Source organism: Adiantum capillus-veneris, chromosome 11 (genome assembly GCF_014529385.1).
Source record: "Adiantum capillus-veneris isolate H3 chromosome 11, ASM1452938v2, whole genome shotgun sequence".
NCBI classification, from domain to species: domain Eukaryota; kingdom Viridiplantae; phylum Streptophyta; class Polypodiopsida; order Polypodiales; family Pteridaceae; genus Adiantum; species Adiantum capillus-veneris.
The window spans coordinates 32411804-32436160 of NC_140941.1; the positions used below are offsets into that span (position 1 = coordinate 32411804).

Below are 24357 nucleotides of genomic sequence, written 5' to 3' on the forward strand. Positions count from 1 at the left end.
GATTTAAGCAAATAAACCCAAATTTTCCTAGAATGATCATCAACAAAGGAGACAAAATAGCATGCACCTCCCATAGACTTAGTAGTAGGCGTGCTACATACATCAGAATGTACAAGCTCAAGCACACAAGATTTACGAGAGACATCGGAGTAATAAGAATGCTTTACTTGCTTGCCATATTGACATTCATTACAAAAGTCAAGCTTTGTGCCTTTAGCATCAAGCTTGTTCAAAGTACAAAGCTTAGAAAGGCCTTTTTGGCTCTTGTGCCATAACTCCATGTGAGAGTTAATTTCAGCCAACGCAATAAACTTGCCCAACATGGCCTTTCCATGCATGCAGTAAAGTGTCCCTTTCTTTGTGCCCTTTACAATCAGCCTTGAGCCTTTAATCATTTTCCATGATCCTCTCTCAAACAAGATGCTGTAACCATGCATATCCATCTGACCAACAGAAAGCAGACTCTTCATGATTCTCGGCACATATCTAACATCATGCAAGACAAGCTCATTTGTGCCATCTATGGAGAGATGCACAGTGCCAATACCCTCAATGGAATATGCATGATTGTTTCCAAGGTATACGTGGCCATGCTTGCCTGCATCAGAAGTAGAGAAACACTCCTTGATAGGAGTCACATGAAATGAAGCACCGGAATCAACTATCCAAGTTTGGGATAATGCATCATTGACAGTCAACAAAGCATCAATAAGATCACTCTTGGTGATCTGTATGTCCTGTGAATGAACATTAAGAGAGGCATCAAGGTCATAAGCATCATCATCTGACAAAGTGGCACAGAAGATGTCCTCTACATCTGACAGCTCCACAATCAAGACACTAGAAGCCACATTGGCCTTCTCTTTGTCCTTTGAGCTGTCCTGTGCATCTGTCTTGACTTCCTTCTTCTCTTTCTTTTTGTCTCCGCCATTCTTTTTCTGTTCTAAAATCGGCTTTGTAGTACCTGCAACGGGTTTCTTGTGACCTTTCCTGCCACACTGATAGCAAGTCACATCACCCTTGCCTTTGCTAGCATTTCCCCTTTCCTTACTCTTACTCCCTTTGCTAGCATTTCTCCTTTCCTTACTCTTACTCTTACTCCTTTGTGCATAGACATTCTTCTTCTCTGTCCTGCCTCTAAACATGTTGGCAGAGCTGCCTCCCTCTCCATCTGCTTTCCTCCTGATTTCCTTATTCAAGATAGAACCCCTAACACCATCAAAGGTCAAATTGGGGTTATTCGACAATGAAACCACCAATATTTCCCATGAATCAGATAAGGTCATAAGCAAGAAGATAGCTTTCATCTTATCATCAAAAGGAGGCAAACCTGAATCCTGTAACTGCGACAAAGTATCTGTAAACAACGACAAGTGCTCTGCAGCGCTTTCGGACTCATCTAGTTGCATGCCAACAAGTTTTTGCATCAAATGCACTTGGTTGACAGGCGTTGTACATCGCCTTTAACTTCTCCCACACATCAAAAGCATATGTGAGACCTTTCAAATCAATGACTGTCTCATCGGTCATGGCCATTTTGATGTATGTAACTGCCTTCCTGTTCAGGCTAACCCATGCTTCATCTGACATATCCTGTGGCTTTACCTGTTTAAGTGCCCCTTCACAATCCTTAAGAAATAGGATTCCTTGGATCCTGTCTTTCCGAAGGTCAAAACCTGTTCCATTGAACCTCCTAATCTCGAAGAGATTCTTCACATCCGAAGAAGATGAGGCCATAGATGCACGAATAAGAGGGCTAATATGTTGAATTTTTAGGCAAAATGCTCAAAGTATAACCTAATAGAAGTGTGCACTACAGCTCCAAATGGTCACGAGCAATTTGGGGCAAAATGGGTCAATTTAGGCACAAAAAACAATTTCTGAAATTTCTGTGCAGGAAATTTCAGCAAGTGAATTTGTGCTAAAAAACAACAATTTTAGTTGTTTTTAGCGTCACAGGACATACATAAGGCTAATGCATAGCCTTTAGAAGCATGTATGAGCAAAAGCCCCAATTTTGTAGCATCAAATTGTAGAAAATTGAGCCACAAATGGTCATACATAGCCAAAACTTGTCAAATGTGCATAAATTGCATCAATTTGCACTTTCCTCAATGTAGATGCATAAAAAATACACTTGCAAAAACCTGCGTAAATTTGAAATTTGCTGAAAATACTTGTTTTGGGACCTGTTTTTCAGCAATTTCTTTGTTTTTGGGTAGCGGGGACCTAGTAAAGATGTTCCCTCATCTTAATACATGACTTGCAAAACCTGTATTTTTCTGTCATAACCTGTAATTTACTGATTTTGACCTAATTTCAGCCTGTTTTAGGTCAATTTGACTAGCCGGGAGCCCTCTAGTGTCCGGGGACGAGTCCTTTGGCGATAAAATTGCATAACCTCCCGTGAAAGTTGACCTCCTTCGGTTGAAATTCAGCGTTTGCAGGTTTGGAAGCAAACCCTAAATTTGCTCTGATTTTTCTAATCGTGTTTTGCAACTTGGCACCCAATTATGCAAACCGGATGCGAATCGTAAAGAGGTTTTATTTTTAGGTTGGACGAGTATATCAGGTTCGATGTCGAAGTCCTTGACCCCGTAGATCTCAACAAGGCGGTAGCGATTGCTCTCGCACAGGAGATGAAGCACAACAAAGGAAAGCCTAAGGAGAACAAGTCTTCTCACAGTATCTCTCAGACTTCTCAGAACCCATAGAACAGTAACAATGGTAAGAATTCTAGCCAATCCTCCTCTAATCCTCTAGAAAAGAACTCTCAAAATGAATCTAAGGGTAAAGCTAAAGCACCTTCTAAACCTAAGCTAACCCCAGATGAAAAAGCTGCACAAGGAATTATAGAAGGATACATAACGCAAGAAGAACAAATCATTTATTCTAAGGAAGGTCAATGTTATCAATGTCACGTCAAGGGTCATATAAAGAAGACATGTCCTAAGAACGCATTCAACAAACCTCAAGAACCCACAAAACCCACATCCTCTGTTAATGCCATAAATGAGAACATTAGTGCGTCCCAAATTTCTAATGATTATCTAGCTAATGAGTCTCTCATGAAGTGTTATGGTCATGTGAATGGTCAACGCATGGTGATCTTGTTTGATTCAGGCAATATGCATGATGTGATTGGTGACTCTTGTAGAAAGAGCCCGCTTAGAGGTTAGCCAGACAACTCCTCTCGAGGTGTTGGGCTTCGCTCCCGGTATGGACTCTCTCATTACACGAGAGTGCCTTGATATGTTATTCACTGTTCAGTAAGCGTCCTTCCGTAGAAAATTTGTTGTGTCTCCTCTATCAGGATGTGATATGATTTTGGGCATTAGGTCGTTTCGTGGGCATAACCCTCTCATTGATTGGGCAAACAATACGCTAACTCTAAATGCCAAAAGTGACTCTCCCATTATCATTCGTGGTGAGGAAGTTATTCACTCTTTACCTCTCATTTCTAATGTGTAGGCGAAGCTTGAAAAGAAACAGGAGAAGGAGACTCTCTCGGTCCTTTCTTCTCCAACGCACGACACACATTTTTTGTATGATCCAGATGTGATTGTTCGCAAGGATGATGGTTTAGATGATGATTTTGTTAGTGAAGCTAACCTCATTGCTGATACAATCAGTCACGCAGGCCCGATCTTGACTTTCGAGTCGAGGTCCAAAGAAATCACTCTGGAAGCATTGTGTGTTCGCATGATTAGTCAGCACGCATTGTTACAGTTTCTCATTCATGACGGTTTCTTGTATTTTCGTCACCGTCTTTATGTGTTCCCTTTTCATAGGCATGCCATATTGTACGATGCACATGATTCACTCATGGATGAGCACGGATGTATGCGGATCACTCTCGAAAGAAAAAAAGTTTGCATTCAAGGAATTCACATTGTTTCCCGATTGTCCGTTTTGTCAATCGCTTTTACATGTTTCTTCCTTGGCATGTCGCAGTCTCAAAAAGAGCACGAGCAAGATTGTCTATCAAGCATTGGCATTTCCGCTGTGATTTGCCACAGTTGATAGGTGTAGGTCAAAAAGTCAAGTTTCGATCCCACTTTTTGCGTGTGTTTGGTGAACGGTTTGACACACCGTCACTTTTTCATCTGCATTGCATGCACAGTCATTCAGGAAGAATAGTATTTTTCGAGTTACTCTACATGGAATGGGTATGTTTATGCATTTGTGTTGGACATGGTTTCAGGGATTCTTCTCCTCGGAGATTCTTGAAGAAGCTGGACCCACGACCATAGCCGAAGTTGGAGCATTGAAGCCGTTGCAGATCACTTTGTGTCGCTTTTGGCGCGGCACAAAGAAGCAAGCATTGCAGACCTTCATGAAGTTCAAGTATCGCACGACCCACGCATCAGAGTGGGTCAGCGAAGAGTTCTTTGCAGATTATCCAGAGTTGTTGGAAGACTACAAGGAAGCCATGCAGCTCGGTACTAGTAACTCACTTTGAAAAGGAGAGGATGTCACGTGCACATCTAACCGTATGTGCATGTGGACAAGCTACCTCAGGTCTAGGGTTTGGGTCAGCCTAGGAAGTGTTATGGCACCTCTGTGAGCCTGTGCGCAGGCCGTGCATGTCCAGACACTTAGATTAGTTACATATCCTCTGGTTGCACACAGCGTAATCATTAGCATGGCATTCAGTACCCATTATGAGCATTTTACAGAGCATAGAACCCTTTTTCCCCAAATACATATTTTTCACTTATTATTAATAAGTGATTTTCGTTGGAAAAGAAGGTAGGGAAAATTGCTAAGTAGAGGCAGGAGCAACAAAGAGAGCACAGACAATCACTTGCACCAGGCCCTCTAGCGTTCTTCCTCAGGAAGACTCCCACCCTGAGCAAGACTCCCACCCTGAGCAACAAAGAGAGCACAGACAATCACTTGCACCAGGCCCTCTAGCGTTCTTCCTCAGGAAGACTCCCACCCTGAGCAGCTGGCTTAATCTCCTTAGATGAAGTGATATATGCAAGTACTCACCTCTCTCGTGCCTAGTCCAGTTTGTATGCAGCATGCCTTGAATCGGTTCCTTCTTGACCTTAGGCTGAACCTTGGGCTGCATCAGCTTTCCAATTCTCTCATCCATTATCTACAGCTTTCCAATTTTCTCATAATGACCAGAAGTAGCCTCATTTATCTGTAAGGTATACAACTATATTCTTATGATGCTCCTCTTCTTTAAGAAACAAGGACGAAATTTCTGAACCCTGTCAAGTTGGTCTTCATCTCCCATCTCTTCTTCTTCATTCAAGTACTTGTCCTCATCTTCTTGGTCATTAAAATCATCATCTATGGGTTGCGTATTTCATCGAACCTCTGCTTATCACCCACATATGAATGTAGGTGTGTGTGCTTTTTTTTTATGTACGTATTTGTGCACATTCTTTGAGTTTATTTGCATATCAGAAAGATAAGAAAGCGGCACTATGTTATATAATCAAATTTCTGAATTACTCAAGCTCTCGTTTGCATGCAGTTCATGTGGTATTTTATTGATGCTCGAGTTTAATCAAGAGAAGCTAATGAAGAAATGTTCTTGCCTTTTTCCCAACTGAAAATATGAATTCAGGTTGCTGGACATGTCAATCGCAGAGGAGAATTATTTACAAGCAAAGCAGTATAATTTCTAAATTATGCAACATATTTTAAATAAGGCCTTAATGATTTTTCTTTAAATTTTCATAGACCATCATATGACTGGTAGATTTTAAAATTTTGTTGTAGGGTCCATGATCAACTTAGTGGACTGAGAGCACAGTTACCAGAATCAGAGCAAGTACGAGTTAACTCTAACTTGGTGTTTCAATATTTGTCTTTGATTGCTAACATGTGACGAAATGTGTGAGTGAGGTGCCAGTATGGATATCCCTCCAGCATGTAACATGTATTGTCAGGGGCCTGATAGGGCAATGTTTTGTACGTAGTAGAAGGCGCTCAAGGTAATACTACATCTCTATAATGTGTTTACATCAGGGGCCTGATAGGGCAACGCTTTGTACGTAGTAGAAGGCGCTCATGGTAATAGTACGTTTTCATCTATAATGTGTGTATTGTCAGGGGCCTGATAGGGCAACGCTTTGTATGTAGTAGAAGGCACTCATGGTATTACTATGTCTTCATCTATGATGTGTGACTATGGGCCTTGCTGTACTCCATATGGCATGTCATATTGTATCACTGTATCTGTCTCGACTCAAGAGAATCAAGTATGTGGAGAGTCTTGTGAAATTGCAAGTGGTTTGGACCACCAGTATAAACCCATGCTTTGTATATCATAAGAGGATGCTGACTCCATTCTTTATGGTAGTCAGTGTCAAACGAACGCCATCAACGTACAAATGGGTATGGGTGAAAATCCTGCCTTCATCATGTCAGGTAGCTTATAAAGCTGGCAGCTTTGCATTTGGAGTGACATGGGAGTTTGTAGTCTCTTTGTCTCCTCAGAGCTTAATGAACGTCTCATAGGCCAAAGTCGGCCTATGAGACACAACAATATACATTTGTGTCCTCTAGGTATTCGGAAAAATGGACAAAGGTGTTGAGAATAGACCTGCTACAAGATAAATTAGACTAACATGTGGGTATGTATACATGTGTGTGAGCGATGAGGGGATGCATCTCTAAATTTAATGGATGTGGAGTTATATGCGTAGAGGAATCAACCATGATATGCAGCAAGACTAGCTAGTGTCACGGATGCGAGCTCTTAGAAAAGTCCTAGAAAGTTCTAGAAGCTTGAGGAAGAACCTAGAAGGTTCTTAATTGAGGAAGCACCTACAAGGTTCTTAACCTCCTTAAGCTTGAGGAAGAACCTAGAAGCTTCTCAACCTCCTTAAGCTTGAGGAAGCACCTAGAAGGTTCTTAACCTCCTTAAGCTTTAGTATAAATAGAGATCTTGGGTTACAAGCCTCTCAGTCTTCTCAACACCAGTTGTGAGGCTCATGCGAGGTAAGTCCTCTTCTAGTTCTTGTCTTGTAAGTCAAGCTTTGTAATCCAAGTTCTGTAATCAAGTTCTCTTAGTCAAGCACTTAGTCTTATAATCGAGATTAAGTGTTGCAATCAAGTTTCAAACTGTTGTATATTGTGAGCGCCTCCTCTCGCTCTCTTCTAGCTCAAGACGTGCTCAGATCAGTTTGGCAAGACTCTACTTCTTGATCTTGCCTAGCCATGCAATAGCCTGTTTTAGAAGGTGTTATGTCTAGCTTGCAAAACTTGGAGCAACAAATTCAAGAGCTACATGAGCGCCACACACGATTACAAGCGGACTCCTTAAGTCGTGTGGTACAAGAGCTTCAATGCCAGATCCAATAGTTATGTGAAGCTAGCCATGGCCATGATCAAACTATGCCTTCAACAAACCTACCTCAAAATAGAAAGGAGCCCAAGATCAGCCTACTTGAAAAGTTTGATGGGACGAGATCAAAGTTTAGAGGCTTCGTGCAACAAGTGAGGTTGTTCATACGCATGCAACCTGAGTGCTACCCTGATTGTGCTCCTCACGTTGATTTCGTAGTTTTGGACATGAAGCCTCAACTTCCCAATCAAGGGAATAACGGAGGCTTGCTATCCGCTCCATTGACTGTTACAGTATCCCCCATCTTGAAATCTTGAATGCCCAACTTAGTGGCCAACTCCATCGATATGAAGTTGTGAGTAGAGCCAGGGTCAAAGATAATAAGGGCATCATACTTTTCCCCAAGCATAGGAGAGGTATGAGCCTTTGCAACAATGAGTATCCTCTTTTGGAGCTTCAACAAGGTCTCTTCCTACCCGTGGTGCAACATCCAGTGTCACCATGCCAATAAGGATTCGCATAACAGAAGACCAAATGGAGTTGAAAGCTCGATTGGATAGTGGTGCCATCGCTTGTTTCATTGATGAAGAATTTGCTAAACAAGGTTTAATGCTTGTAGAAAAACCAGCTCCAGCATCTACAAAGGTGATTGATGGCCGTCCACCTGCTTTTGGAGACATCAGGTATGAAACCCAACCATTGGAGGTGACAATAAATGAGCAGATTTCTAAGATAGCTTTCAATGCCATACGCTGCCCATCAAATCCAGTCATTATTGGCCTATCCCGGCTCAAGTTACCCAATCCAGATGTTGATTGGAGGTCTCGAAGGGTTGAGAAAAGACGGCCACAACATGACAAAACCAAGCATGTCAAACCACTCTACGTTGGAGCTAGGGTCTTCATGTGTGTAGCCAAAAGAAATCCATCATTCTTGATTTATGCAATACTAGTTGACTCGCCCATAGAAAGGAACATGGAAGTGTCGCCACCTCAGTATCATGATTACAAGGATGTATTTAAAAAGAAGAATGCCAACATGCATCGACCTTATGATTGTGGCATTGAACTACAGGAGGGGACTCAACCACCCTTTGGTCCAATATACAAGCTATCCCAAGATGAGCTTGTAGAGCTTCGGAAGTATATTGATGACCAGCAAGGACACCAATACTATTTGTGAAGAAAAAGGATGGGTCTCTACACATGTGTGTGGACTACAGAGGTTTGAACAAGATTACAGTTAAGAATCGCTACCTTGTGCCATTAATTTCTGAACTCCTCGAGCAAGATTGATCTTCGTGGTGCTTATAACCTTGTATGAATAAAGGAAGGAGACGAATGGAAGACTGCCTTCCGAACTAGGTATGGCCACTTTGATTATGTTGTCATGCCATTTGGACTTACAAAACACTTGATGAATGATATTTTTCGAGAGTATTTGGATGATTTTGTGGTAATATACCTAGATGATATCTTCAAAAAATCAAGAAGAACACGAGTATCATGTTCGCATTGTTCTTCAAAAATTACGAGAGGCAGGCTTGTATGTGAGATTAGAAAAATGCTTTTTCCACCAAATGGAGGTTGGGTTTTTGGGCTATCTCATTTCTGAGAATGGAATTTCAATGGATCCAAAGAAGTTAAAGACCATTCTCCAGTGGGAAATTCCCACCTCTATACAAGATGTTCAATGCCTCTTGGGTTTTGCCAATTTTTATCGGATCTTTATCAAAGACTACTCCAAGATTGCTGCTCCTTTAACAAGCTTGACGGGGAAAGATAAGTTTGTGTGGAATTTAGAAGTAGAACAAACATTTCAAGCACCTAAGAAGGCCTTCACAACAACACCAATCTTGATACATGTAGATCCAACAAAAGTATTCTTCTTGGAGACAAATGCCTCAGATTTTGCACTTGGAGCTGTATTATCCTAGATTGGCGGTGATGGTAGAGAGTACCATGTTGCTTTTCACTCTCGAAAATTCTTAGTAGCCGAAATTAATTATGAAATTCATGACGATGAGCTTTTGGCTATTGTTGATTCTTTTGGGATGTGGCAACATCTTCTTGAAGGAGCACTCCTCAAAGTCACGGTATATAGATCACAAGAACTTGGAGTACTTCATGACCTCTGGAGTCCTCAATCGCCATGAAACTAGATGGAGTAACTTCTTATCTAGATTAACTTTGTCATCTGCTATAGGCCTAGCTTAAACAAGGAAGATTAGATGCTTTATTGTGAAGATCCTATCTTGCACCTAAGAAGGGAGACCCTACCTAAGATCAACAAGAGTCAGTATTGTTGAGGCTAGAACAACTTAAGCTCTTTGCAGTGACTAGCATGGCCCTAATTGACTCTGTCTTTCTTGAAAAAGTGAAGGAAAAAATATGCAATGACCCACTTGTTCGCGTAATCAATCTCAAACTCCAACAAGGGGAAAGAAGCACTTTACAGGACTTTGAAGAAAATGATGGATTGTTGTACTATAGGGGACTTCTGTATATATCATCACAACAGCTAAGATTGCAAATACTTCAAGAGAGGCATGATTCCCCAATAGCAGGCCATTTTGGAATGAACAAGACGATTGAGCTTGTTACACGGGATTTTGGTGGCCTCAAATGTGGAAGCTTGTAAAAGAATATATACACACATGTGACAATTGCAATAGGGCCAAGGTACCACGCCATCGCCCACATGGATTACTTCAGCCCTTGCCCATCCCTAGCAAACCGTGGTCTTCTATTTCCATAGATTTCATTACAAATCTACCCCCCTCTAAGTGCTATGATTCAATTCTGGTGGTTGTGGATAGGCTCACAAAGATGGCACATTTCATTCCAGCAACCAAGTCAATCATTGGAGAAGGAAGGGCAAAGCTCTTCTTGGAGAATATCTATCGCTATTCCGGACTTCTAGATGACATTGTCTCAGATCGAGGGCCACAATTCATATCAAACTTTTAGAGAGGATTGTTCAAGCTTCTAGGAGTAAAGATTGACCTCTCTTCAGCCAATCATCCACAAAGTGATGGACAAACAAAGAGAGTGAATCAAGTACTAGAGTAGTATCTCCGATGCACAATCAATTAGGTAGAACGTGCTAGCCCCGGTTCAGTTTGCCTATAACAACACTATTCATTCTTCCACTCGACATACCCTATTCTTTGCCAATTATGGTCAACACCCAAGGATGGATATCCACATGAATCATCGAGTGAAGAATCCGACTGCCACAGATTTAGCCACACATCTACAAAGCATTCACAAAGAATTGACAATGAATATTAGAAGAGCTCAATAGAGGTATAAAGCCAATGCGGATGAACACCAAATGTAACATCCACCATACAAGATTGGGGATCGAGTTTGGCTTCTCTGCCATGATCTACGTTCATCTCGTCCTTCGCAAAAGCTGGATTATCAAAGACTTGGGCCATTCAAGATAGTTGGCCAAGTGAATCTAGTCACATACCGTCTCCAGTTACCACAAGCCATGAAGATCCACCCAGTCTTCTATGTTTCATTGTTGGAGTCTTGTTATCAATTCCACATCCCTGGTAGATGCTCACAGCCACCACCATCCTTAGAGATTGATGGTCATGAAGAATATAAAGTCGAGAAAATCCTTGACTCAGAATCTCTCATGGAAGACTTCAGTGCCTTGTACATTGGAAAGGCTATGATGCAAGCGAACGAACATGGGAGCCTGCATCTAACCTCCATCGCGCACCGGCCAAAGTTCGTTGGTTTCATAAAAAATATTCATCGAAGCCTGCCCCAATAACAAGCAGGACAACTGCTCCTCGTGGAACTCATCGCTAGAGGAGGGGGATATTGTCATGGATGCGAGCTCTTAAAAAAGTCCTAGAAAGTTCTAGAAGAATCTACAAGGTCCTAGAAAGTTTTAGAAGCTCGAATAAGAATCTAGAAGGTCCTAGAAATTCCTAGAATCTTGAGGAAGAACCTAGAAGGTTCTTAACCTCCTTAAGCTGGAGGAAGCACCTACAAGGTTCTTAACCTCCTTAAGCTTGAGGAAGCACTTAGAAGCTTCTCAACCTTCTTAAGCTTAAGGAAGCACCTAGAAGGTTCTTAACCTCCTTAAGCTTTAGTATAAATAGACGTCTTGGGCTCCTAGCCCCTCAGTCTTCTCAACACCAATTGTGAGGCTCATGCGAGGTAAGTTCTCTTCTAGTTCTTGTCTTATTATCAAGTCTTGTTCTTGTAAGTCAAGCTTTGTAGTCCAAGTTCTCTTAATCAAGTATTAAGTCTTGTAATTGAGATTAAGTGTTGCAATCAAGTTTCAAGCTCTTGTATAGTGTGAGCGCCTCCTCTCGCTCTCTTCTAGCTCGAGACGCGCTCATAGCAGCTAGCTTCCTCCGGTACCAAAATGGGAGTGTAGTATGGCATGTGCACAGAGAGAGAGAGAGAGAGAGAGAGAGAGAGAGAGAGAGAGAGAGAGAGAGAGAGAGAGAGAGAGAGAGAGAGAGAGAGATTTGATTTGATTTGGTATTAACGTCCGCGGGGGGCCAGAAATGACCATTGGGACCTCAAAGTGATACATAGTCTCCCCTCACGGGGGTGTATGGTGTGGTGTGTGTGTGTGTTATTCTCTTTTTGTGTTCCTATGAGTGTCTTTTTATGCTCAAGTATGCGGGTGAGGTATGTGCCGAGAGCTGTAGGGGAGGGGTTTGTCTTGGATAATAGGTTCGCAAAGGTAGAGCAACCGCTTAGAAGTGGTTGAAAGTTAGCCCGGATGTGAGCGTATTCTGGGCATTCCAATGTCACATGTGCTTCATCTTCGGGAGCTTGCATTGTACATGATGTGCATATCCGTTTAGAAGCATCAATTTTCAGCCAGCCCTCTGTTTCTATTTTGAGCATGTGTGACCTTGTGCGCATCAAAGAGATGGCTCTTCGTGCCATGTGGGGCATGGGTGTTCGTATGTGGGCCTGAGCTTCCATTGGGTTTGTGCTATAGCCTTCCCAATACTTTGTGTTGACATGCTTGCAATAGTATTCAAATTTAGAGCGGTGTTGCGTTGTCTTCCACTTGGTGTGGAGGCTATTTAGTAATGCAATTTCAAAATTCAAAATAGCCCAAGGTATCTTGTAAGGTGCAGTGGAAGTGAATGTTGATATTGCTCAAGAGAGTGCTCCGAACTGAGCTCAAGGGTTCCTTTTACTTCCGTTCCTTTATAGAGAGAGTGCAATGATCACAAACGAAGTGAATGCTACTGTGAATGAAAGTGCTGAGACTGAGAGAAAGAGAAAGAAGAATATGACACCAGGTGGTTCTCAAGCCCTCCTCCAAGGGCCCCCCTCTCTATGGCGAGAGAGGTCTATGCTATAGATTGCACAAATCTGGTACAATGGTGTAGATGCAATGGACTTGCCGACGACGTCGACGACAATGACGACGAGGACGAGGACAGGTTGAAAACTGAAAATGCTAGGGCTGAAATGCTAAAATCTGCAAAATGTTGACTTTCTGCTGATCTCTGACACTGTGTCGGCGAGGATGGCAATGACAATGACTCGACAACGATGCGTTGAAAACGCAGATGCTGAAATCTGAAAACAGAGGGCTGAAACTGTAAATGTTGGCTGACTCAATGGTACGGTGAGGATTTGCTGCGGGTAGGTGAGATCTGTGAGGCTAGGGACTGGATCTGCAATGGCTAAGGGCTGAAATCTGAAAACGCTAATGGTCTCGGCTGATCTGGCGCCGGAAACTGCAAACGCTAGGCTTGAACTGCAAACTGAAAATGCCAGGCTGATCTGTTGCTGAAAACGCTAGAGGATCTGGCTTCAAAAACGTTGGCTATTGCTGTTGGCTGAAAACACTAGGCTGTCTTCTATGCCGGTCTTGCTAAGGAGAGAACCCTGCAAGTTGCTGGAACTTCTTCTGTCTCTTCTACTTCTACTGAGTGACCATTGGGTTTCTTTTATATTCCTTTCGCAATTTGCCCTACTTACTTTTCCAACAAAAGTCACTTATTAATAAATAAGTGAAAAATGTGTATTTTGGGAAAAAGGGTTCTATGCTGTGTAAAATGCTCACGATGGATACTGAATGCCATGCTAATGATTATGTTGTGTGCAATAAGAGGATATGCAACTAATCTAAGTGCCTGGACATGCACGGCATGCGCACAGGCTCACAAAGGTTCCAGAACACTTCCTAGGCTGACCTGAACCCTAGACCTGAGACAGCTTGTCCACATGCATATACGGTTAGAGAGTGATCCGTGCTCATCTGTGAGTGAGTCATGTGCATCGTACAATACGGCATGCCTGTGAAAAGGGAACACATAAAGACGTGACGAAAATACAAGAAACCGTCACTAATGAGAAACTCGAACAATGGGTGCCGACTGAGCATGTAAACACACAATACTTCCTGAGTGGGTTCTTTGGACCTCGACTTGAGAGCCAAGATCGGTCCTGGGTGACTGATCGTATCTGCAATGAGGTTAGCTTCACTAGAAAAATCATCATTCAAACCATCATCCTTGTGAACAATCACATCTCTATTATGCAAAAAATGCGTGTCGTGCTTTGAGAAGAAAGGACTAAGAGAGTCTCCTTTTCTTGTTTCTTTTCAACCTTCGCTTGCACATTAGAAATGAGAGGGAAAGAATGAAGATCCTTCTCACCACGAATGATAATGGGAGAGTCAATTTTGGCATTTAGAGTGAGAGTATTGTTAGCCCAATCAATGAGAGGGTTATGCTCACAAAACCATCTAATGCCCAAAATCATGTCACATCCTGTGAGACGGGACACGACAAATTTTCTACAGAAGGACGCTTGTTGAACAGTGAATAACATATCAAGGCACTCTCATGTAATGAGAGAGTCCATACAGGGAGCAAAGCTCGACACCTCGAGAGGAGGTGTCTGGCTAACCTCCATGCGGGCTCTCTCTACAAGAGAGTCACCAATCATATCATGCATACTATCTGAATCAAACAATACGACAGAACACCGACCCTTCACGTGACCGTAACATTTAAAGAGAGACTCATCAATGTGTGTCAGAAACATGTGGAGACTCAGATTGGTTCACTAGAGTGCTTGTGGTAGCTGTGGGTGCTTTGGGTTCTTTAGGTGGTGCTGTCTTAGGACAAGCCTTCTTAATATGACCCTTGACGTGACATTGATAACATCGACCTTCCTTGGAATAAATGATTTGTTCTTCTGGTGTTATGTATCCTGCTATAGTTCCTTGTGCCGTTTTTTCATATGGGGTGAGCTTAGGTTTAGCAGGTGTGTTAGCTTTACCCTTAGATTCATTTTGAGAGTTCTTTTCCAAAGGATTAGAGGAAGATTGGCTAGAAGAGTTACCATTCTTACCGTTCTTACCGTTGTGTGGGTTTTGAGAAGTCTGAGTGGGAGAAGACTTGTTCTCCTTAGGCTTTACTTTGTTGTGCTTCATCTTGTGTGCGAGAGCAATCGCTACCCCCTTGTTGAGATCCATGGGGTCGAGTACTTCGACATCAAACTTGATATACTCGTCCAACCCAAAAAGGAATGCCTCTTTGTGCTCATCATCCGATTTGCGTAATTGGGTATTGAGCTGCAAAACACGGATAAAGAAAGACATGACTAGCATACCATTTTGCTTGAGATTGCGCCAATCTTCTTTCAACCGCGCTAATTACTGAGGTGGCATAAACCGCGCCTTGAGCTTGTCTTGGAAGTCGGCCCAATTGAAAGAAAGGGGCACGTCTTCTTCGGCTTCCTCTAGGTGCGCGGCCAATTGTGCCTCTTGCCATGCGTGATACCAATTAATGGCATCCCCGGCAAGATACATGGCTGTCGTCAAAACCTTGCTATTTCCTGTTTTCTTAGTTGTAACTTGTCGCCAATGTAACAGGGAATGGGCGGAACGTAGCCCAAACGTTCTGAAACGGTGTTCCGGATGGGCTCCGTTCCCAAAATGGAGTCGGGAACGGAACACCGTTTCGGAACAGGGTGTAACCGAAATGGTGTTCCGCAACAAGGGGGAATGGGGCAGAACGTGACGCGGAATGGCGGAACGCGGGGTGGGACGGGCAAGAGTAGGCATTTGGGGGCAGATTTGGGATTGTTTGGGTGAATATTTGGGGCAGTTTGCGGGCAGATTTGGGGTTGTTTAGGAGTTGATTTGGGACTAAGCGAAATGGAGGTAATTGAAGCATTACTTTAGTTGACCGCTCTGGCCGTGTTCCCATTCCGGTCCCCCCTTCTCCCTGTTCTCGTCCCATTCCGGACCCTCTTGTTCCTGTCCTTCGTTCCAGTTTCGGGTAACTATGGAACTTGTCGCAAAGTAAGCATTAAATTGATGCAACCAAGAATGAATAACATTAGCATCCATCTTATCGTCATAGTTACTGAACGTCAACTTCTCAATGACTCGATTGTTGGAGTCCGCATCTCTACTTGTGCTACGTGATGAACTGCCCACATCTTTGACCGGCTTGGATTTCGAGGTGAGTAGCTGTAGGACCAACTCTTGCATGCGTTGGTCTCTCTGTGTCTCACGCTCGAATTCCAAGGTTGCTTGCCTTTCTTTGGCCCCTATGCGTTGAGCTTCGTGTGCTTGCTCATGCTCAAGCTCCCTAGCTGCCTTTCTTTCTTCGGCCGCCAAGCGCGGTCGATCACGCTCTCGATATAAGGCGGCGTGTTGCGCCTCTTGTTGTAGCATCATGTCCATCATGGACTTGACCAAAACCTCCATAGGATTTGGTGCAACCCGTGGCGTAGATGGGGAAGGGGGAGGGTCAGAAAAAAATCCTCTTGATGGGGGAAATTCTTCGTCACCAACTCTACTCTCATCACCTTCGCGCAAAGTATCCATGCCGCTTCGGGTCATGACCATACACTGAGATCTTGGGTACTTAAAGTTCTTGAGGAACTTGGGTTCTTGAGGTTCTTGAGTTCTTTAGCTTGCATGGTGTTTGAGAAGGCTTTTCTCTTACCCGAGCTCGACTCTTCCTTGCGGGCGCACCCCTTGACTGCCTTGCGCTCACACCAAAGTTTCTTTTTCCCACCTCACGTCGATTGGCCGGCCGCTAAGTGCACGGTCCGCTCTGAATGAGTGAAAAGAGGAACAAGGGGAGGTTCGACAAGCCCTTCCTTCTTGGGTTACCTGTCACTCTTCAAAAACACGATTTGGAATCGACACGCCCAAGTGGACTTGGGTTACGTGCGACCGCAACAAGCATTTTTATTTTGTGGTTCTTTCCTTGAGTGATACAAAACACTGTCAAAGCTCTGATACCAATGTAAGGTGTTGCGGAAGTGAACGTTGATATTGCTCAAGAAGAGTGCTCCGAACTGTGCTGAAGGGTTCCTTTTACTTACGGAAGGGAGAGCCTTCCGTTCCTTTAGAGAGAGAGTGCAATGATCACAAACAAAGTGAATGCTACTGTGAATAAAAGTGCTGAGACGAAGAGAAAGGGAGAGAAGGATACGACACCAGGTGGTTCTCAAACCCTCCTCCAAGGGCCCCCTCTCTATGGCGAGAGAGGTCTATGCTATAGATTGCACAAATCTGGTACAATGGTCTAGATGCAATGGACTTGCCGACGATGTCGACGACAAGGACGGGATGAAAACTGAAAATGCTAGGCTGAAATGCTGAAATTTGCAAAACGCTGACTTTCTATTGACCTCTGACACTCTGTCGGCGAGGATGGCAATGAGGATGACTTGACGATGATGCGCTGAAAATGCAGATGCTGAAATCTATAAAAAAGAGGGCTGAAATTGTAAATGCTGGTTGACTCGACGGTACGGTGAGGATCTGTTGCGGGTAGGTGAGATCTGCGAGGCTAGGGACTGGATTTGCAATGGCTAAGGATTGAAATCTGAAAATGCTAATCGTCTTGGCTGAGCTGGCATCGGAAAGTGCAAACGCTAGTCTTGAACTGCAAACTGAAAACGCCAGGCTGATCTGTTGCAGAAAATGCTAGAGGATCTGGCTCCAAAAACGCTAGCTGTTGCTGCTAGGTTGTCTTCTGCCGGTGTTGCTGAGGAGAGAACACTGCAAGTTGCTGGAACTTCTTCGGTCTCTTCTGCTTCTACTGAGTGACCACTTGGTTTCTTTTATATTTCCTTAGCAATTTGCCCTACTTACTTTTCTAACAAAAGTCACTTATTAATAAAAAAGTGAAAAATGTGTATTTTGGGAAAAAGGGTTCTATGGTCTGTAAAATGCTCATACTGAATTCATGCTAATGATTATGCTGTGTGCAATTAGAGGACATGCAACTAATCTAAGTGCCTGGACATGCACGGCCTGCGCGTAGGCTCACAAAGGTGCTAGAACACTTCCTAGACTGACCTGAACCCTAGACCTGAGATAGCTTGTCTACATGCACATAGGGTTAGATGTGCACGTGACACATCTCTGATCCTGATATCTCATAACTTTGGCCAGTGGTTTAAAACCCTCTTTGAATAGGCAGTGGAAACGGCCTCATATCTCATAGTAGACTGGGCAGTGACATGTGTGATGTAACTTTGTCTTTGGCTCTATATGGCATAACTGACAAATCCTGGCCTTTGCTGGTACTCCTCTAAATCTGCCAGTCTCAATCTCTAACTGATGTGATGATGTGCACGTCTGTCCAATAACACATCGTAATCCATGGGATAGATGAGTGTCCATGTAGGCGGGTCTAGTCACAAAACCATTCTGTGTAAGCTCAAGGAGATGCTCTTTGTAGAAAGCCATCTTCGTGCCAAGCACACGCGTAGGTTGTATCCATGTTCTCCTAGTCTCTAACTAAATCAAGTTCTGTCTGCTGACGAGCTCAGTGATCTCGGTCTGTGTGAGAGACAAGGAGGGTACGCTCACCGAATATTGGAAAGGGGTTAATCTATCCATGTCAAAACCATGCAGCTTGAACCAAGTTGGCATCTGTGCATACCAACAAGAGGTGTCTCCCTGTGAGGCAAGCTGTCGAGAAGACTCCAAAGCTAGATCGCCTAACCCACTGTGGTGTGGTGTTGAACACCATAACCTTGGTCTTGCCAAGGTTCACCGATAAGCCGCTATCACTAGCAAATGTGTGCAATGTATCCAAATGTCGCTGCATTCCCTCTTGTGAATATGAGATCAACACAATATCATTTGCATATAGTGGCAATGAGATCCAAGTCCCTGCTAACTGTGCTCCTCTATCGCCTCCACTCAATGTAATCTGAAACCTCATCCACATACATACCAAATAAGGTAGGGTAGAGTGGACAACCCTGTTTCATCCCAAGAGTGGAGTGAAAAAGCTCAGACACCCCCTTGGGAGTGCTGACCTGACCCACAACTGTCTTGTACAGGGCCATGATCCCCCAAATCAGCTCTGTGGGTACACCCATCTCTTGTAACCTGCGCATCAGTTGAGCTCTAGGGACTGTGTCAAATGCTTTGCGGAAATCCACAAAAGTGCAGTAAATCCTCCTACCATGTGATCTGCCCTCCTCAATAATAGCTTTGAGTGTCAATATGTGATCAAGAGTAGAAAACCTCTCTTGAAACCTACCTTTCCTGATGTTCGTATGCCTGCTCTCTCTGCCCATCTACTCAACTGCTGCTCAAGAATAGATGCATATAACTTGGCCAGTGTGTGCCCAATCATAATGGTGCGATAGTTCCCAGGCATCATTGGATCTCCGGCCTTGAAAATAAGCACAACAGTCGATTGAACATCAATGCAAGAAGTTTTGCAAGCATATCTGGGGCATATATAAAGTGCTCCGCCACCAATCCATCATGATCATATGCTCTCCTAGTCCTCATCCTGTCAATAGCTTTCTTCACTATCTCAGCGGTAAAGAATATGCATGTCTCTGGACATGGTATCGGGGGAACTGGTAGAGGCGGCTGTCCCGGAACTGTGTAAAGAGATGCTTCATACTCGCCCCAAGTCTCAATGGATGTGATAGCTGGTGGAGCGGAGTGCTCATGAAAGAATCTCCATGCCTCACTTGAGTCCTGGCAACTCCTTCTCTAGCTGAGCGAGATAAACCCTCTACTTCCGTCGCACCAGCCGTCGAAAGGAAATCTGTGATTGTCTATGAGCAATGACTCCCAAAAGCATCTCTCTCTGAAGTGTGGCTCTCGTCTCTGTACACTCCTCATCATACCAACTGTTTTGGGGCATGCTCCGAGAACGGCGTCTGTGCTCATGCTGGCTGTGTGGATATGCCTCTGCTGCTGCATCATGTAATGTCTCTGTCAGTATCTAGGTAAGCTCCTCTAATGGAAGTCCCGGCTCCTTAGTAGCTAAGCGTCTGTATATGCCATCTATGTAGACAGAATCAGTCTCGGATGTGAAACTGTATCGAGTATGTGTAGATGTTTGTGCCAGTCGAGCTGTATTGAACTGAAAAGAGACGGTAAACGTGGGAAGGGCATGATCTACTGCTATCCCGATAGACCTGGGCCCGACGGTAAAATCCCGAATAGAGGGTATAAAACTGGGCCGAGCCCCTGGGCCGATCCAAAACATAATCCACTGTGCTAGCCCCATGTCTGTGACGAAAACAAGTGAACCCACTCGATGCTGGAAATCTCTGTAGGCCATTCAAAATGGCCAGTCCATGTGCAGTCCCCATGTCTATAATATATTCCCTATAACCAGTGTGCTCCTCATCTTGTGAACACCTGAGCAAATCCATATCACTCGTATCCAATTCTCTCAACATCTCCTCTGAGGTATCGTAGAAGACTGTCTGAGAGTGGCCCGTCCTGGCATTAAAGTACCCAGAAGGATAACATCCCCATCTCTAGAGAAATCCCATGTCCTCATTCAGAATCATATAAGGTGATTGTCCCTTGGGGGATGCATAGTGAGATGTGCTTGCTGGAAAATAGCATATTGCAATGTAAAGTGGCTCCCAGTCTCGGCTCTCACCTTGACCCATATAGAGCTGGCATGCTCATCTCTATGGACAATACGAATGAGGGATTGCAACTCCTCCCTGAATAAGAGTGCCACACTCTGATCTCACCTCTTGTACAAGTAGTCTCCCAACAATACCCAGACACTCTAGGTAATGTGCCACCGCGAGTCAAGTGCGTGTCTGAGTAGAAAATAATGTCTCTTCCTCTGAAGCTATCTTCAAAGGCGCCCACATCTAGCTTCAATGACCCATTACAATTCCATGCTTTTAGTTTTAGGCTTGTCCCATAGGTCTCGCACCGTCATGCGGTGCTTTTTTTCCAGAATCACTACTCTCCCTCTTGTGTAAAAAGCAATTTTTCCTTTCTCTGGCTACCTTGATCTCCGGCATCTTCTCTTGCATGTGCGCTATCTATAGTAGGGTGAGATCATCCTCCAAGAAAATCCCGGTCTTCGTGAGTGCTGGTCTTTTCTTCAAAAACTCCTTCCTAGCCTCCCAAGTAGTAAAGCGTATAATGAGCGCTCTTTCTTTGGAGCTACATGTCCCATCCTTCCCTTTCTTCTCCACTCTGCAAGCCCCTGTGTGAGTAGGCTTGGGGATGTTCATTCGTTTCATAAGTTCCTTAACTTCTTCTTCGACATTGTTAGTGTCCTTGAGACAAGTGACACGCACATAAAAAGCTTGTCTTCCTCTTTTGCTCCTCCTCCAAGGTCAAGTTAATGATGGTGGATGGAGGTGTGGTAGTAGACATTCCACCTTTTCCTTTCTTTGCAGTCTCAATGTACTTCTCCACTTTGTCCGGCTTCTTCTGTGTTTGGAAGAGCCTATCTGCCCACGAGGAAGCTTCCGTGTTTTTTGTTGCTCCTCCTCCTTAAGAGTTTTTACCTGCTCTTTGATATTGTTCAATTCCTCGATCACTGTGGGCTGGTCCTCTTTATCTTTTTTTGATTTACTTTTGCACTCTGCAAACTCTCTCTTGGGATAGTTTCCTACGATGTTAAATTTCTCTTCTTCTCGGGTGTGTGTGTGGGTGTGTGCTAATAAAAGAGGAAAATGGTATAACCTTTCTATCACCCAAGTGTGATAGATTGGTTATGCCATTTCCCTCTTGAATAAAAGGTCTTGAGTTCAACTCCTCGTCGGCTAGATCTTTAAGGTCTCTTGGGATAGTTTCCTACGATGTTAAAACTCTCTTCTTCTCGGGTGTGTGTGTGGGTGTGTGCTAATAAAAGAGGAAAACGGTATAACCTTTCTATCACCCAAGTGTCGTAGATTGGTTATGCCATTTCCCTCTTGAATAACAGGTCTTGAGTTCAACTCCTTGTCGGCTAGATCTTTAAGGTCTCTTGGGATAGTTTCCTACGACGTTAAAACTCTCTTCTTCTTCTGTCCTTCAATCAAGGCCCTTTTCATTCATACGCTTCTCCATCTCTGATTTCCAAACCGCAAAGGTGGTGATTGTTGCATCCAATTCCTTTCTCCAAAGGACCTGTGCTACCTCTATTTATGCCTTCATCCTGTTCTGCATTTCTGCTGTCAATTCGTTATACAACTGGACTTTGTATGCATCCTTGGATTTGACAAGTTCTTTTTCCATGTCTGCTCTCATGAGATTGAGTTCAACCCGAATCATCATTTGAACCTTTTCATACATGGTTTTATCTTTGATCTTGTTGAGCTTGTTTGCTCTCAGAGAGTTCGGTGACAGCACACTATCACGCATCTTCTGCCGGAAGGTGGCTGTCGCCTTGGGTGGAGTCCGATAGACATCGCCCTCCTCATTCGTAGGTGGGTCCATCTTAGCGCACTGCACTGCTCAGGTTGTAGCAGAGAGAGAGAGAGAGAGAGAGAGAGAGAGAGAGAGAGAGAGAGAGAGAGAGAGAGAGAGAGAGAGAGAGAGAGAGAGAGAGAGAGAGAGAGAGAGAGAGAGAGAGAGAGAGAGAGAGAGAGAGAGAGAGAGAGAGAGAGAGAGAGAGAGAGAGAGAGAGAGCCCTGCGACCTGCGCCCTACTGTCTGACTTGCCTGCAGCCTGTCGCGCAATTCCTGCCTGGAGCCTGCCTGCTGCCACGCGCTCCCTTGCCTACGCGTCACAGCCTGCCTGCACTGCGCGTCACAGCTTGCGCGTCACAGCCTGCGTGTCACAGCTTGCCTGCACTGCACGTCACAGCCTGCACGTCCCAGCTCGCCTCTTCAAACCCTTACTTCCGTGGAACCCTAACCCTACCAACCCCCACCTGCAAATCCTAATCCAGAGAAACCCTAAATTCCCTAAACCCTAACAGCCCTCAACCCTACCTGTTTCAACCTTCACTGTAAGCATCCTTCTACTGCTTGCAAGGGAAGGAAAGAACGAGCGAAAGAGCGAGAGAGAGAAATAATCCAAGCTTCACTTCGGGTCTTGCTTTTCCCGTTTGCCAGTCTCGCTCATTCTTCATGGCGGCTTCGCCGGTCTTGAGTGCTACACATGGCGCTCCATCACCACTTGCCTGTCGCGTGGATTGTACTGGTGACCTGTTGACACGCATTGACTCCAAAATTCAACACTTGGCACAGCATGCCTTGGTTGGCCGGATGATTGGACAGTCTCCACCTCGCTCTTCTATACGTGATTGGTGTCAGATTGCATTGGGCACCACTCAGGGACGGGTCTCAGAGCTTACATTCCTTGGCAGAGGTATATTCATGGTATGTCTTTCAGATCCCGCCACTGCCTCAGCTCTCCTTGCTCGCTCTCCGATACTCTCTGATCGTAGAATGATTTACCTGACGAGGTGGTATCCTGAGTTTACCACTGAGGAGTTTGACAGTCGACATCTTATTCCCAGATTCCCTCTGACGCTCTCCTTCCCGGATATGCCTCTCCATTTTATTGATGAGCATCTCCTTCAGATGATTGCTGCTCATTTTGGCACAGTAGTTCCAGGATCCTGCATCTCCTCATCTGGCCCACCTCGCATTCGGGTCCTGGTGTTTGGGGATACTTCATTACCAGATACAGTTATTGTGGCTGTACGTGATCGCGACTACTCTTGCCGAATGGTAGTCATTGGCCGCCCAGGACAGTGCCTACGCTGTCACCAGATGGGACACTTGGCACGCGATTGCCCCACTCAGCCACGCCATCGGCGACAACAACAACCGGCTCGTGGCACCCATGCTCAACCACGTGGTCAACGTCCACAGCAGGTTCCTACTACTACTACTCGCGCACCTCAACAGCTTACGGGTGCTCCCAGAGCTTCAACCCTCCATGTTCCTCCCTCTGATTCAGTTCCTACTGAGACTGCATGGCAGACAGTAGGTCGTAACCATTCCTTCCGTCCTTGCCCGCAACCCACCCCGCATGCAGCCCCCAGTGTTACCTCTCCTGCTCCCTCTCAAGTTTCAGCCACTCCCTTACCCCCACCTTCTCCTCGCCATTCTTCTTCTTCAGCCCAGGATCACTTCCCTCTGCTACCAGCTCCTCCTTCGCTTGCCATTCCCCTTCACGCTCCTTCCCCTCTTCCCGAGGTTCCTATTCCCATGCAGATGGATCATTCACCGCTACTACCTCTCCCTTTTCCTCCTCTCCCTCTCGCCCATATTCCCCCCCCTCCACCTTCTGGTCCACCCCCTCCCTCAGCCGCTCATACTTACGTCCCACGCAGTTTTCTCAGCTCTTTGCCCTCTTTCCTGGGGAACTCATCGGGCTGAAATGTGCGGTGACTCCGAAGGACCATTGCGGGTGCAACTCTACCTTATGCATCACAAGCCAGGGTGTGTTCCCTCTTTAATAGGCAACCGCTCTCTGCCTATCCATTCTTTCTTCCTTCCATTCCATGCAGCTCAGGATTGGTCCGAGGATCAAGTTCTGCATTTTGTGCATGCACAAACTATGGCTCAGCTCCATTTATGGTTGTCTACTTCAGCTCCGGATGTATTGTCTCCACACTTCCCTTCATGTATTGGTGCTATGGAATGGAGTGATGTATATGCTTGCTATTCTTTGCCTATGATCATTCATGTATCCTCAGATGTGGTGCTTCCTATGTCTATGCGCATTTGGGGTGTCAAAGCTGCAACATCGGTAATGCAATGTAAACAAGCTGAGGTCCGCAGTTGGTGCAATGAGACACCATATTTTAGAGAGGGCTTGCGGGTTGCTTTCCTTCT

The 24357-nt window shown here is 44.6% G+C and overlaps 1 protein-coding gene across 6 annotated transcripts in view; it reads left to right on the forward strand.

Moving 5' to 3' along the window:
• The window catches only part of LOC147447076 (uncharacterized), a 186405-nt gene that overhangs the window by 33403 nt on the left and 128645 nt on the right, over nucleotides 1–24357 (forward strand). For 5 of the 6 annotated variants that reach the window (XR_015189588.1, XM_086522983.1, XM_086522982.1 and 2 more), the window contains 2 exons: nucleotides 5585–5632; nucleotides 5740–5791. Coding sequence is in view for 5 of the 6 variants with exons in the window: in XM_086522983.1 (XP_086379109.1) it covers nucleotides 5585–5632; nucleotides 5740–5791 (100 nt within the window). In the remaining variant the exon portion in view is untranslated. Of the gene's footprint in view, nucleotides 1–2320; nucleotides 2448–2554; nucleotides 2728–5584; nucleotides 5633–5739; nucleotides 5792–24357 lie in introns of those variants that run through there. The other variant, XM_086522985.1, reaches the window with a different exon arrangement.